The 15,480-nt window shown below is 45.1% G+C and overlaps 1 protein-coding gene across 2 annotated transcripts; it reads right to left on the bottom strand.

Annotated features, from left to right (window-relative positions):
* Positions 1-1,343: 1,343 nt before the first annotated feature.
* On the bottom strand, positions 1,344-14,134 carry ISY1 (ISY1 splicing factor homolog). Of its 2 annotated transcripts, XM_040593803.1 has the most exons (12): positions 14,009-14,134; positions 13,758-13,780; positions 12,018-12,069; positions 10,271-10,336; positions 9,435-9,477; positions 9,151-9,263; positions 8,340-8,457; positions 7,301-7,423; positions 4,786-4,892; positions 3,573-3,659; positions 2,031-2,148; positions 1,344-1,870 (listed from the first exon to the last, which is right to left on the bottom strand). In XM_040593803.1, the coding sequence occupies exons 1-11, from the start codon at positions 14,009-14,011 to the stop codon at positions 2,041-2,043; spliced, it is 843 nt and encodes a 280-aa protein (XP_040449737.1). In that variant the 5' UTR covers positions 14,012-14,134; the 3' UTR covers positions 1,344-1,870; positions 2,031-2,040. The 2 variants fall into 2 exon arrangements, with proteins under 2 accessions (XP_040449737.1, XP_040449736.1); XM_040593802.1 differs by having other exon boundaries at positions 1,344-2,148.
* Between the last annotated feature and the right edge of the window lie 1,346 nt (positions 14,135-15,480).

Consider the following 15,480-nt stretch of genomic DNA (forward strand, 5'->3'; position numbering starts at 1 on the left):
CAACCATTGGTACTACCCGAACTCCCAGACTGGATCAGGCCATAAAAACCAGTTGGGTATTTTCCCCCCTAAATCTAGTTTGGCTATCTCCGGCATATAGTTTAGCAAATCTATAGCAAGACTGGCATTCCTCTTCCAAGCACTGTTCCCCTGGAAGAAAAAAAAAAGAAAAAAAAAAGAAAAAAAGACAAACCGTGCAGCCTAGCAGCATCACAGCTGGCAAAGGGCTGTTCACAACAGAGCTGTAACTCTAAGCACCTTTTTGGCAAGCCCATTTGGCAGCTCCAGTTTTTTTGTCGGTGTCACATCTCCCCTGCCCTCACCCTGCTCTGGTTTGGTGAACACCACTCCTGAAGCATGATAAAGACTTGGTAGGCTGCCTGCCAATTTATTCAGCTCTGGGGACTCAGTTAGTGGCTCAGCACCAAGCAAAAAGGCCTTTATCCCTCACAGACTATCTTTTCCCTGGGCAAAGAACACTAGTCTGACCCAGTACTGCTGAGCCACGGACCTGTTCAGCAGACCCAAGATGAAAGGGGCCTATTTTTCCACTGCTGCTGGCCAGGGGTTTCAGGGAAGGAACTTGGGTAAATGGTGCTGTCTTCTACAACAATACAGATAGCGTGGTGGTAGCAGTACACCAACCTTCGCTAAACCCCAAACCAGAAAACACTCAAGGAGCAGCAGCAAAACAACTCTGAAGAGATGCTTGCAAGTCAGAGAACACAAATTATTATCACTCATAAACGTACTTGTTTGCTGCTTCACTAGAAAGCAATCTGCGCTGCTAACGGGAAGAGAACGTGTTTGTAATGATAGTTGCCTGCTTGCTACCAGTACTTGAGTTTTGGTTTTAGTGTTGGGGTTTTTTTTTTAGATTTTAATTTGGCAGCTATGCTTTCCACTTTTTTAAGGCTTTTTTTGTTTGACCATTTATATCAATTAAGACAAAGCTTGACTGTAATTTAGAGCTTTGATTGTTCTGGAGTAGATTACTTCCAAGGGATAGTGCTGTATACTAAGAGCATCTAGAAGTTCTAAATAGTCCCAGACACGGTTACTTGGTTGTTAAATACTGTATTCCCTAGATAGCACTTCGACTCCATGGCTGCAGATGTCCAAGTTCAAATTTCATTCTTTCAGACCTGTATAACGATGTCAGTCACCCGTAAGCCTCCGAGCAGGCTCTGCTGTAGGCTGCCTCTTGTCACACGACATACAAGCTAAGAGCAGCAGGGGAAGCAGAGCTTCAAACCTCTATGTGGGATGGCTGTTTCTCATCCCGTTCTTCGGCTACAGTTAGTGAAGCAACACAATCCTTTCAGCTAGAATGAAACAAGACATCAGGTTGCAAGTAAGCTTTTAGTAAAAATTTTTGAGCAAGGTATTGCAAAGTTGGAAGTATTTACAATAGCTGAAATATCCAGCATTTAAACAATTCACCCAGGCACGGTTACAAACCACAAAAAGGGTAACAGCTTTTAGACATGCTGCATGTGTTTATATAAAGAACCACATCAACTTCAAAGTCACTGGTAAGATCTGCCATCAGGGTACCTGTGAACAGCTTCTAGGCTGTCCTGGTAAGTGAACCAGGAGTAACAAATTAAGTTACTTCTGGACTCGGCTCAGCATGTATTAACATGAGAAAGATGTGTACACTTACAGCCAGGATACAGTGGACAGAAAGGCAGTAACACCATTCAGCTTTCCTTCAGGATTTAAGGAGTCACTGGTTTGGGGCTCTGTCGGGTGAGAGGCACCACTGCACAGACCGTTTGACACCGTGGAAGGACCGAGGACAGTTGCTGAAGATGCAGACAAGCTAACCTAGGTCTGGTCTTTTTCAGCACTGAAGAGCCAAGTCATCCTGGTGGATAAACCAAAACGATGGTTTTCCTTCAGCAGAACACACAAACTTTACCACTTTACCGTTAACATCCTGAGGGACTTTCAGAGCTCAAAGTGTCTGCTACCAGAATATATGAACCTGTTGCTTTTAGATGGATTACACAAAACGTGGGACATACTGGTGCAATGCTACAATCCTAAAAGTGTTTTTGCTTCTTCGCTCTGTGCCATGAGGGTTTCACTGGCATACTTCTGAAGAAGCTCCATCTTCTTTCTCCGTACAAGAGCTTCCTCAATCTGCAAATACAAAAATAGGTTGACATTCAGCTTAACTGAGATACCGACTTTGCTACTCAGACAGGAGGAAGAAAACCACAGGAAACAGACTGTGAAAGTTAGAGGTGTGTACTAGTGTAAAAGTAGTTGAATTAAGATGAGTCAGGAGTGTCTTTTCATACTTAACTGAAGCTCATGGAAGCCAAAAGCAGCAGTACAATAGATGCCTCTGTTTCAGACCTATGCTCCTACCCTTTTTAATTAGGGTATTAGCCACCATTTCATTTTACTCTCAGGAGTATTTTGTTTCAAGCAATTGTCTTAGATATAGCTTTAACAAACACACAACACGTGGCGTTATGCCACACCAGTCCGCACCCCTGAAATAACAGTGTGACGAGTGTGCCTTTCACATTAGCAATGGCTATGAGCCTCTTACCTAAAAGTTGTCTGGAAGCGCCAGCAATACATGATTCTTTAACAAGCACGTACGTTAAAGATCTACTAATACTACCTGCAAGACTTGTTTTAATCTCAGTAATCATTTTATATTTGTCCAAACTGCACACAGGCACACAGCATCTCTCAAAAATAAGTGCTCTGAACCTCAGTTTTTGTAATGCAGTATCTAGAAGGGGTAATCCCATAGGCATAAGGTATGGAGTGGTCTGCCACTGTAAAAGCGTTACACTGACTACTGTCTAATTAGAAAAAACTGCTATGTAAATCAGCAAGTTTTCGCCCTCAGTTATGCTCTTTTCATTATGAGAATACCATCAGCCAGAGTGCAATGTTTTTAATCATTATTTTTCTCCTGAAGTTTTGACAAGCCATTACACATGTTGTTGAATCTGCAGGATCATGACTTCAAAGGACAACACAGCACCGTTATCTGACAAGATGGCAGCAGGGGACAAACTGCCACATGCTGTCTGCGTGATGTAAAGGCATACCTACCAAAAGATATGTAACTCCAGAACATTCTTGCCAATTGTATATCAAACAGCTTGTACTGTTAAGGTAATATATATCCTGGAGCAGTTTTAGAATATAGTAGGCAATTCAAGGTCATGCCACCAAAACAGTTTTAGAAAATTCACAAGAGCAAACCCTGCGATTCAGAAATCATCCCATTAAATTAAAAAAAAGTTAAGACAGGCAGCAGAAAAGATATAGTAGGCAATTGGGGTTATCTTGGTCATAGCACCACAACACTTTCCAATGTGTGTAATATTTATGAAGGTTTGGGGAATCCTCAGGTGAAAAGGGTTATAGCAATGGTACTGTAATTCCAGTTCCACAGCATCTGCAAAAGGATTAAACAGCTGCAGTGTCAAGTCACAGAAATAACAAACTGAGGACACTTTTACTGATGACCTACCATAAGTTCTCTGTCTTGCAAAAGCCTGAGTGCATCTCTGCAACTTTATTTTGTTACGTCTTACCTCCTGTTGAGATGGCACTGGAACATGTGCAATAAATTTCTGTTGGCCTTCTTCACCTTCTTTTTCCTTGCCACCTTCCTCATCAGACTAAAGGGAAAAAAAATTAAGCCACATCAAGTTTACTTTCTGAAGAGGTCATCAAAAAGCCCTTTTTTACTTCCTTTGCCAGAAGGAACCAGATACAGCAGGATAAGCGCTACAAAGAGAAGGAGGTAAATAGGCCCAAACAACAAAGGAATATGAGAAGCATCAAGTTCAGCTTCTCCTCCTCGACATTTCCAGAATCACTGCCTTCATTCTTCATACGGCTTTTCCTCTGTTGTGGCATGGGCATGAGTGTAAAGCTATATTCCCTCCTCTCCCCTATCTCTCTGTCTGCCACAGTAAAGCTATAAACAAAAGGGGAGCCAACTAACCAAGAAGGAAGCAAGCGCTTTAAAAATATACATACCACTTCCCTGTATAGCTCTGTACTGCCTCCTTCTCACACCTCAGAGCTGGGCTTATGAATCATGACATAACAGAAATAAAACAGGGTACCACCACTTTTACCTTAAGGACTAACTCCTTTTTATTCTCGTGATAAACCCACTTAGGTATGGACTGCAAAGTAAGAACTAGTTTCCAGCACCCCTTTTACAGATCTCGGAGAGTGGTGCCAACGTCCCTCACTTCTCTTACCAGCCCTGGATGCACGGAGATTAAAGAAACAAGAGCCATGTCCCAGCAGCAGCTGCAGCGTCAGCAAAGCCTTGCTGTATCACAATTCAAATATAAACAAGACCCGAGCAACCCTGGGTTTTGCTACACATTGACAGCATAAATTACACTGCACACAGACCTACTTGTGCTGTTACTGATGTAGATTGTACTTGGGAGCGAGACTGATCAGCGTTAACAAGACACTAGTTCACAGATACCAGCACTCCAGGCAGTGACAGATAAACCACAGCAAGGTCTCAGCTGTTAGCTGTTTCTCACTCAAATAAGAAGTCTTCCTGAGCTGCTAGCTTTCATCACTTTCTAAACTTGCACCCAGTGTACTCATTTAGTACTGATTTTTACAGAACAGGGACAAATGCATAGCAAGTTAGGCAGAGAGAAGGGCAGAACACAGCAGCAGACAGGTTCTTGGCAAAGCGATTCTGCATCCAAGAAGGCAGCACAGAAGACACATGAAATGTTACATCACCTTACATTAGCCATCACATACCTCATCATCATTGACAGCATAGATATTTACTTCCTCCTCCTCCTCCTCCCCTCTTGCAAGTCGTGCTTCTCTCTCCATTTTCCATTTTTCCACTGCTTCTGCTATAACTGGTTAGGAAAGGAAAATGGCAAGTGTATCTGAGAGCATGTTAAAGCAGCACGGTCCCACTTCCAAAGCTCTTCCAACAGACTTCAACTTCTTGCTTAAATCCTCTACATTGGTAAGGCACCCTTACTGTAGAACCTGGATGTAGTATCTAACAAAGTACACCAATGCAGTCTGAGCAAAACCCAGTGCTAGCATTTTGAAACTGTGATACTTGGCAATGCCTTAATTTGGGTACATTTTAGACTCGAAGTGTCACAGATAAATATCAACCTACTTTCTGAACAGAGCGACAGGGGAAGTTGCATGACCAGGCTAAGTGGCTCCTACAGCTCTGTAGCATGTCAACAGCTATAGGAATGTTGATCACTGCGTAGTCAATAAAACATGATTACACTCCTTACAGTGGCCACCTACATAAGTCTCTAAGCCTCTCTCTTTTTAGCTCATAGCGTATTTATCCTATTTTGTAGCATGATTCCAAATCTGTAACTCACTGCTAGCTAGCTGTTAGGCTACTCTACCTCTACTGCACAGCTGAGTACTAGGAAGAACGCTAAAACAAGTTTTAAGAAGACGAATCAGCGACATTGCCAGTGTATAAAAGTTCTAGGGAGGTGCAAAATTCATGCAACCAGGCAGGACAAAATGCCTACAACGGCAGCATTCACCCTACCTCTCAAAGACTTAACATTAAAATGCTCTTCCCCAGACAGCAAGATCTAACTAACTAGTGGCATCTTTGTGTGGTTTTGTAATAGAACAGGTACCCCAAATTAAGAACATTTTTCAATGCTTTGTTTCAAAAAAATGTAAGTCTTTGATAACAAGGTGAAAACCACAACAGCCCAGACAACAAGTGACCCTAAGAGAATCTCAGCTATTGTGCATTATTAGTACATTAACTGTACATTAACAGTACACCTATTGGTTCCGTTAGCATCTCTACCCTTGTTATTTCAAGTGGTACAATCCCCAAAGATGTTAGTTTTCTTAAACAACCACATGAATCCAGACAAACTACCTCTCCTGCCTGTAATTAACAAGAGGTGCCAGCTGAACACAGAGGGAAGCCGCTCTGCAAGCGCCGCACCGCACAACTTCCCTTTTTTCACTATCAATTGTCTGCCAGCCAGCTGCCGCTTGCTCACTTTAAGGCTCTAGGCTATGCTGCGGGACATGGATAAGGGAAATATTTCCTTTATCTCCTTCTTCTTCCCTGTCCTATAATCTAACTGACAAGACATAATATTTTAACACACAATACGATGAGGATCTCACACACTGAGCAGGGCTAAATAAAAGTAGTGGATGACCACACCACGAGAAACTAAGTATTGGTAACAGTTACAGGCTCACCCGCTTGTAGTCATCTGGACAAGCCACCTCCTGCAGTTTCATTTAAAGTTTTTCACTCTAAATCCAGACAGATAATCGTAAACGCAAAGCATAACCATTTGAGAAAAACCTGATTGTTTTATCTGCTGTGTTCTGTGGAAAAGCCTGCCAAGGCTTCCTGTAGCAGGACATTTCCTGCAGAGCACTGAGGATCTGCCTGCAGTTGAAGCTTCAGAAGAACAGACCATAAAACCAAACATACAATGCAAACAGCAACAAATTGCCAGGATTAGACACTGCTTACCCGAAGCACTAAGAGGACTATTTAGAAAACAGCTAAGCTCTTAAAGGTGGTGTGCAGCCTCTTGCCCAAAGCTACATGAATACCAGAAAATGGCACACAGTGCTGAATATTAAAGTGGGTTTCAGGAATTAGACTCATAATCCTGATGTCTTTACTGGGCAAGTCAGTAGAAACAAAGCCAGAGAACTAAGTGAGCAGACACATGGATAAATATTATCTATTGAGGAAGTATGGGTTTCAAAGGAAAAAATGTTCACAAATGTGTTGAAATTCTGAGATGCGTGATGTGGATAAATCAGCACAGGCCACCTAGACTACAGGGTTTCCAGAAGGTCCCCTCTAATCTCCAAGAAAATGAAACAGCTATGTTTATGGATAAATAATTAGATGAGACAGGAAACAGATGGTACAGTTGGTTTTCACAAAGGAGGGAGATAAGTGCTTGAGTTCCATAGATCTCCCTCTTGCAATCTACTCTTACATTCTTAAGCATGAAAAAGGTGGGGAAAAACGGAGATGTTCCTTCAACAGCAAATCACTTGCTGACAGTACGAAATCACTAACAACAGTAAAGAGGAAAGCCATCTCTAAAGCACACCCCCTCACCCCTGAAAAGCCTTCTACAACAGTGATTAGGATACCTATGTAACAGATGAAATCTGACAGCTAAGCACAAGACAACACCCACGGGGGAAAAAGAAAGCTATCTTCAGAGTCCGCCAGCACCCCTTCTCGGACTGGTTTATGCAGGTTTTGTATCTCACACACCTTTCTTTTCATGTTCTTGTTCCAGCGGCTCCAGAATACCATCATCTTCATCCCTGTAGCCATAGTACTCTGCATCAATGGCTTTCATAAGCTCAGCTCGCGTTTTCCGAGGTGGTGGGAGGGCTGAAAGAGCACAACTGTCATTCATCCAGGTCCATCTCAGTAACCTGCTGGGCATTCCTGGTTCCTGCCAGCCTCACAGCAACTACAGCTACCTCGCTTAAGCTAATAACCAGTGCCTGCCCCGAACTGCTGCCGACATTGGGAGCACTGGTGTTTTACTCTGGACTGCACAAAGCAGTCTGAACAGGTGACCCAGTGCTTCATACCGCACAGGTCCCACCACTGCCATGCGTGTGGCTGGTTTGCCTCCTGTACTGGAGTCCCAGTACAGAGCAAGACTGCTAGATGAAAGGAACTAAAAACCTGCCTCGGGCTCCCCCAGATCATGTAGTATTTCCCCTAATTTTTCTTTGCAGACAGAAAGTAAGAAAAAGCTGATTTACTCTGTGTCACTTCCAGGCCCAAGTAATTCCCACTCATTCAGTGACAAATTATACATGCAGTTTTATCCATTTACATCTAGTTTTTCCTATTACGAAAGATAATCCCTGCTTCTAAAATTACATTCGAGCCAATTTCCTTTTTTTAAAAAAAATTCTGAACTCAGAGTACAATTTAGACCTTATCAATAAAGTTAACCTGTTATGCTGGGAAGTTTCTACACAACATCAGTCCTGATCATTTGGAACACCCAGCAGAAAACACACGGTTTACTCTGTTCTACATTTCTTTAATTGCAAACAGCCAAAGGTGTTCTTTGCTCAAAGAAACAGCATTTAATTAACTGCTTGTGTTCAGTGTTTTATTTAGCTGATCTAAGGCACAGGCCAGAATATGGTGTTACTAGCATTCCCCACATACTACAGCAGACATTTTACTCAAGATATGTACTATATCTTGAGTATATATGTACTATGTACTATATAGAAATACTACTATGTATTTCCATGTCTGGGAAGAGTTGCTATTTACTTACGTTCCTTTTCAAAAAGTTCTCTAACTCCTGGTAAATCCTTTGCAGCTCCAAAATACTTGTAACCTCGATTTCCTGGAACTTCTTTCCCTTCGTGATCTAACATTTTCGGTCCAATCCGCTGGAAAACAGAATTCATTCTTTAAAACGGTATTCCTCTTGTATTACCTGTTTTCCTGGGCATCTTCAAAGATTAAAGGATCAAGAAAGGAGATGCACTACACCAGTTCAAACTACCCTGCAAGCAAAACACCCTCACAGCTCATTTTTACACAGGTTCTCTACTTCTACTACAAATCACGCATTTAAAACAAGCGCCCATACCGGATTCACCTTCCCAAAATATCCAAACCTGTCTTATTCTCTGCACTAGTACATTCAGGTATCAGATAAACCAGCACTACTAATCTGACAACGAGCACACGTTTGATGTTTTGGCAAGTGAGAGCTAGTGTCATTATTTCAATTTCGGCAGTAGCTCGGTGAGCCAAGGGAAAACCCTTCTACAGACGGACAGAGAGCAACACAGACACCCAGCACCGACCGAGGGGTAAGATCAGACCCTGCTGCAAACTCCTACCAGGAAGGCAAGGCCCCTTGAACTGGTGTTCCAAATGAAAAGTCTGATCTGCTCATCACGGAAACAAATATTTCTTCTAACACAACCTAACATTTTTAGGAGCTGAATGAAGTTCCTCTCTAATAAACATTTGCCAAGTAATATGTGGTTAACTAAACATTGATCAGATTTTTCTCATTGGTCACTTCACCTGTAAGCAGAACAACCATGCAGAACAAAATCATCTACACTTACAGCATAATCAGGACCTCCAAGCTCCTTTATTCTGAATTCCCAGTGTCCTTTCTCCCTCAGAAGTTTGTTTATCTCATCATTCAGGTCCCGAATTCTGAATTCACCTAATCCAGCTGTTAGAGGGGGAAAAGGCAACAAATTAGACAGCTTACTAGAAGCACCAGAGTCGTTTCAGAATTTATGCAATGGAAACAGTATAGTTCACATGAAATGTGAACTACACTGTAACTGCTTAACACTGGAGATTAAAATAAAATGAAAAAAGCTAATGAGAAAAATCTTACCATTTTGAATCTGTGCCACTTTCTTGGAAATTTCCCCAATGATCTAGTTAAATAAGAACACAAGTGATTTTCTCAAAAAAAAGACCCAACCAAACAACGAAAACCACAACCCCCCCAAAAACCCACAAACCCACCAAAAAAAACCTAAAAAGACCCAACTTCTAAGTCGCCTTTTCGATCTAGAAAATGGACCCGAGCCTATCAATTTAAAGTATCAATATAGATTTTATTCAGACACAAATGAAGTACCCCAGAAGCTTAAAAAACAAGGAAAGATTTTTATAGCTGTACACGTGATGAGGAAAGAAGCATGTCCACAGAGAGAGGCTGAGAGAGAACTGAGTCTGACCCACCTTAAGAAGACAAAAAGGGAATAACTTACTGCTGTCCTCAGCCACCTAAGGGCAGCTGAGCTACCTACGGTATAGAGAGGACAGAGCCAGACCGTTTGGGATGTGCATGACAACAGGGCAAGTAGCAACAAACAAGCTGGAACTGGGGAAATTCTCATTAAATTAAAGGGCGGGGAGGGGATCATTAAGAATGTATTCAAACTCTGGAACAGGTGCCCCATAAAGCTGTGGGAATCCAAATTCTTGAAGATATTCAAAACTCAGTTGGACATGGCCCTGGGCAACTTGACATGGTAGGACCTGATCTGAATACTGTGGTGAACTGTAGGATATTTCAACCTAAATTATTATTTATCTGATATATATATATATATATATATGTGATTTAACTGGCAGCGTACTGAAGAAGTCTGAAAAAAATCTGTAAGAAGCCGTCTATAAATACCTACTATAGAATCAGAAAAACCTATAGCTTGACATTACCTGTCGCCTCCATTTCTCAGCTTTAGGCAATTCATTACACTCTGATGCAAGGAAAGGTCTTCGCTCCTGTTTGACAGAAAGCCACACACCATGAAGTTTTCACCTAGCATCAATACATTGACAGCATTTCATGCAAACTTTATCGCTTAATTAATCCCAGACTATGCTACCAAGCTCCAGTATCTTGCGCTCCCGCTGATTTTTAGCAAGTGGAAAACAGTGACTATTTACAACCCTGCCAAATTAAAATTATCACAAAATATAAAAATCTATGTAAATCCACTTCATTCAAAACAAAACCTGTCACCTGTTTTTATAAAACACCCCACAATCCTCTCCAATACAAATAACATTCCCTTTCGGACAGCTGAATTACAACATTATTTTCAATATACCAGCATCTGAATAAAATCCACTGTCTTCCAAGTATCTATTAAATTTAAGCCTTTTTTTCCTCAATTGCTACTACCTAAATAATGTAATTTTCTTCCAAAATGATTTTGGTTTGGATAAATTGTAGTTTTGAGAATACAAAACTCCTTTTCCCCAACCTTCTTCACATTCTACAGACTGGCTGACACAAACTAACACTTCACATTACCTCTAGGACTCTGTCCGATACGTTTTTATGTATTAAAAAGCCTTCCATCACATAATATACTGGGAACTCTAGCCCATCTTATTTTCTGGCTGTTGTTCATGGAATCTTTTCCACTACAGTTTCCCTCACACTGTTATTTTCCACTTTACTGTTTCATATTGCTTGCACTCGTGTGTAAAACAATTTAACTTGCAAAGGTATGACACCTCAGTTGCCAGAATTCCTTTGTCAGTTACCCAAAATTAAAAATTTTAAGCCTGTCCAAGAAACATTACTGGGAACACTCCGACTCCAACATAAATACTCTTGCAAATTGAGTTATGATTCAGCGAAAAATGTACAGGAATATCCAGAGATGGTTTAGAATTAGTCTCTAAGGTTCTGCGTGGGTTTAGGCATGCTGTTTCCTTCATTATAGTGGTGGGGGTTTTAAATTACAAAGTCACCAAGTCCATTTTTTGTCAATCTTACATCAAGTAAAAAAAAAGCTGCATGATAGTGAAGATGATGAACAGATGCACTGCTGTCATGTGTTGGGTTAATAACATGCCTCGAGTTCACAATGATCCTGACAGCCCCCAGTTTCGCGGTTACTGTTTTGTCCGAGTATCACCAATGAAAGAGATTAGAAGGATTACTCTACCTCTTCTGGGAAGAAATCCAAACAAACCTTGTGATTACTGTTAGAAAAATATGTGCACGTGTATCCATTTGTGTAAGCAATTGCAGAAGGAGATAACTTGAGTCTCAAAAATAATTTTCATTTTCTGCCACATGCTGCCTCTATTTACAGCACTATTGTAATTTGGTTTTTGATTGTTGGTTTTCCAAACTATTACATTAAAAAAAATTAAGTGATGTTTAATTTGCACTTTCTTCTCAGCAGCCGAGCCAATGTTTCTCTGAAACACCCACATACATAAATTTTTAAACAGGTTATTTGGTTAAGAAAATTCTATTTACTGTTTGTTTTGCCTCACTGTGAAATACAGCCCCTACTTCTGCTGCCTTCCAGGTGACTAATGTCAGACTCCTACAGGACACCTGTATCTGGCACATGCCCTGGCAGCTGTCACACAGCTCCGCACATCACTTGCGTCCCACTCTTGATTGGAGCTAACAAAGCTTAGGTCTTTTACATCATACCTTAACTTTCCCTTCCTCAAGCTGAGCTTGCCGGAATCTTGCCAAGGCCGTCCTAAAGAAAAGAAAGGAAGCAGATTTACTTTCACAAAGCTACATTCCCACAGGAATGAGTTCTACTCTGGATGTTTATTATGGACTTAATTACAGTCTGTAGAAAACAAAGGCTCAAACATATTCATTGACTAGGTCTTCCAGCTAACGACTTCTTCAATGCTAGAAATCCTCGGGGGTAAATTTCTTACATAAATGTAAACACTGGCAGCAGCTAATTATTTTTTTTCTGTTTAGCATATGCCAACACGTTCGCTATTAGCAGCAAAAGGATGTCAGCAAGTTACAAGCACAAGGATTAAGGTTACAAATCTTAGCAGGGGACACATCACAAAGCAAACAAAAAACTCAAGAGAAAAAAGCTTCAGTAAGGAAAGCAGCAGTCAGTAATCAAGTTTATCAACATAACCAAAGTATTCCAAGTCTCTCGCAACTGAGCAGAGACTACATTTACTAGACATTTAATAGGTATGTTAAAAAATGCAAAACAATCGAGTGCATTTAAAACCTCGAACAGCATACCTATACCCTGCATCTAAGCCAATTCTTTAGGCTGGAGTGCCAAGGGGACGGGGCCAGGCTCTTCAGGGGTGCCCAGCGGCAGGCGAGGGGCACCGGGCACAAACCGCAACACAGGCAGTTCCAGCTGAATGTGAGGAAAAATGTCTTTCCCTTGAGGGTGACAGAGCCCTGGGGCAGGCTGCCCAGCGAGGCTGTGGGGTCTCCTGCTCTGGGGACATTCAAACCCGCCTGGACATGACCCTGTGCAGCCTGCTCTGGGTGAGCCAGCTTTAGCAGGGGTTGGGCTGGGTGCTCTCCAGAGTCCCTTCCAACCCCACCTGCCTGGGATTTCCAGAATGGAATCACACCATCCAATCCAGTGTCCGAGATGCACTGGCTGGGATCACTGCAGAAGAGCACCTTGCACGGAGCCTGTCAGCTGCAGTCTCTTCAACCTCCCTCTGAGTTACTATAACAAGCTCAGAAAGTGTTTTTGGAAGAAAAACAAACACAAGACAAATATGCTGAAGAGCCTCTAATGTAGCAGTTCTACAGGGTGGCCTGTAAGGCCTTTTGAAAAGCACTCAGGGAGGTCAGGAGAAAAATAAGTATGTTCAAAGCCATCGGTTTAGCCCAAGCTGCTCCCAAGCAACAATTCTGCTTAAGCCAATGCTGACAGACTCCTGCTCAGCCTGGCACCTCTGTTCCAAAAATGGGAACTGCCTAAAACTGTAATGGGTTATTAGAACGTAGCTCACCACATTTACCGTGCAGCCCCTGCTGCAGCCTCTGTCCCGCAGTGGCCAGCCCAGCGCTGAGCAGTAGGTACACCAGTGCCCCACACCCCCTGCTCCTGGCCCTGCGTTCCCTGGCTCCCTGAATCCCCCCGCTCCCAGCCCCCAGGCATGCTGGTGCCCTGCACCCCCCTGCTCCCAGCCCCCCCCCGCCTCCCTGCATCCCCCAGCTCCCGACCCTGCATCCCTCCCTTTCAGCCTCCGGGCACACTGGTGCCCAGCATCCCCCCTGCTCCCAGTCCCCGAGCACACCGGCTCCCCGCATCCCGCCGCTCCCAGCCACACCAGTGCCACGGCACTGAGGGCCCATGTGCGGCTCCGGGGAGGCAGCGCGGGCGGGGCCGGGCCTGAGGCGCCGGCCCGGGGGCAGGAGCGCGGCGCCCCCCGCACTCACATCGCCTTCTCCGCGTTCCGGGCCTGGAAGAGAGCAGAGACGGACCGTTACTACCCGCGCTCGCAGCGCCTGGCAGCCCGGGCCCAGCCCCCGCCAGAGCGGCCTCGCTCCGGGGCGCCCGGCCGGGGGGAACGGGGGGAGCGGGCAGCACGGCCCGCGTGGCCCTCGCCCCCGGCCCACCGCGGGAGCCGGGCCGCCCGCCACCGGGGCCCGGGCCCGGGCCCAGGCCCCGGCCCCGGCCCCGCACTCACCATGGTGCCGCCGCGCCGGGGGACCCCGGAAGAAGACGCGCCGCCCGCCGGAACCGGAAGCGGCCTCGGGTGCGCACGCGCGGCCCGCGCAGGGTAGGGCCGGCCCCGCCGGCGGGGGGCGGGGGGTGCCGGATGGGCGGCGGGGGGTGCCGGCGGGCGGCGGGGGGTGCCGGCGGGCCCGCCCCGGGCTGTACCGGGCTGTACCGGGCTGCCGGGCCGCTCCCGGACCCGGCCGCGCCTGCCCTGCGAGTCCCCCCGCGGGGAAGGGCGCAGCGCCGCCCGCTGCCTCACGCCGCCGCCCGCCCTCCTCTTCCTCTCGGTGTCCCGGTGACGAATGGAAACGCGCTTTTTTGCGGCGTTCCGTGCCCCGCATTGCCGCCCGGCCCCCCCCGGGCGGGATCGGCCCCCCCCAGCACCGCGCCCCCCCCCCCCGCGCCCACCGGGGCGACCGCAGTCGCCCTCCCTAGCTGCTCTAAAAACCACACTGGGAGGACTGGTTTCAGTGAGAATATCTTCAACGACTCCCGGTAATTTTAATAAAATAAAATTTCCCTTTCCAGAAAGCGCCAGCCCCTGGAGCGCATCATGGGACGGGTCTTCAAAAACCGATGGGGTACAGCGGGAAAGATTAACACGGAAGGGACAGAATAGCGGGTTTCAGTCTTCCCAGTGCCCCCAGTCTGTGATCCCCGTTTGCTTGCTCAGCTCACTCGCTTTGAAACAACTGACAGGTGACGCAGCAGCAACATTCCTGGCTGTTGTCCACAGGACGATGACTTGGAAGAGCCACCTTAGCTGGAATCCTTTCCTCCTTTTGAAGTTACATCCCGCCTCTTGTTAAAAAAAAAAAAAAAAAAAAAAAAAAAAAAAAAGAGAGAGCTCTCCGAGACCACTACTACTTTTCAGACACACCGAAACAGCTCCACGGTGGTAACGCAGCAGTTAAGCACCTGAGCACCAAGAAGCAGGAGCTGCAGGAGCTGCGTAACCCAGCTTCATCGCCAGGTTCGACAGGAGCGGGGAAGTCGGCTACAGACGTCGCCAGCACCGGCAGGTCTTTGACCGAGCAGTTCTTTAGCTACAGGTTAAGCCCCAAACTCTTTGTAACCACAGAGCTTCGTGCTTTGTTACTGTTGAACTAAGATAATTATATGTAAAGATTCAGTTAATTTATACCAACCTGCTATGAGGCTGAGGGAGAACAGGTGACCTGAACTACCCCACAGCAACCCACGCGTTTCAAGTGTGGATTTTATGAGGGTTTTGGCAACCACCTTTAAGACACAGAAGTACATTCATGCTCCAACAGCAGCTATTAAAAGCAACCAACCACACGCACACGCCGCTCAAAACCCCCGCACAACTCCAGCCCCAACAGAACCCCTTCCCCAGCCCATGGCTCCACGGGAGCAGGAAGGCTTTGCTCAGCGCGTGGAGCCCAGGAGCAACCGGGACCAGCTGCAGTGGCTGCC

The sequence above is a fragment of the Falco naumanni genome, chromosome 4 (genome assembly GCF_017639655.2).
Source record: "Falco naumanni isolate bFalNau1 chromosome 4, bFalNau1.pat, whole genome shotgun sequence".
NCBI lineage: Eukaryota > Metazoa > Chordata > Aves > Falconiformes > Falconidae > Falco > Falco naumanni.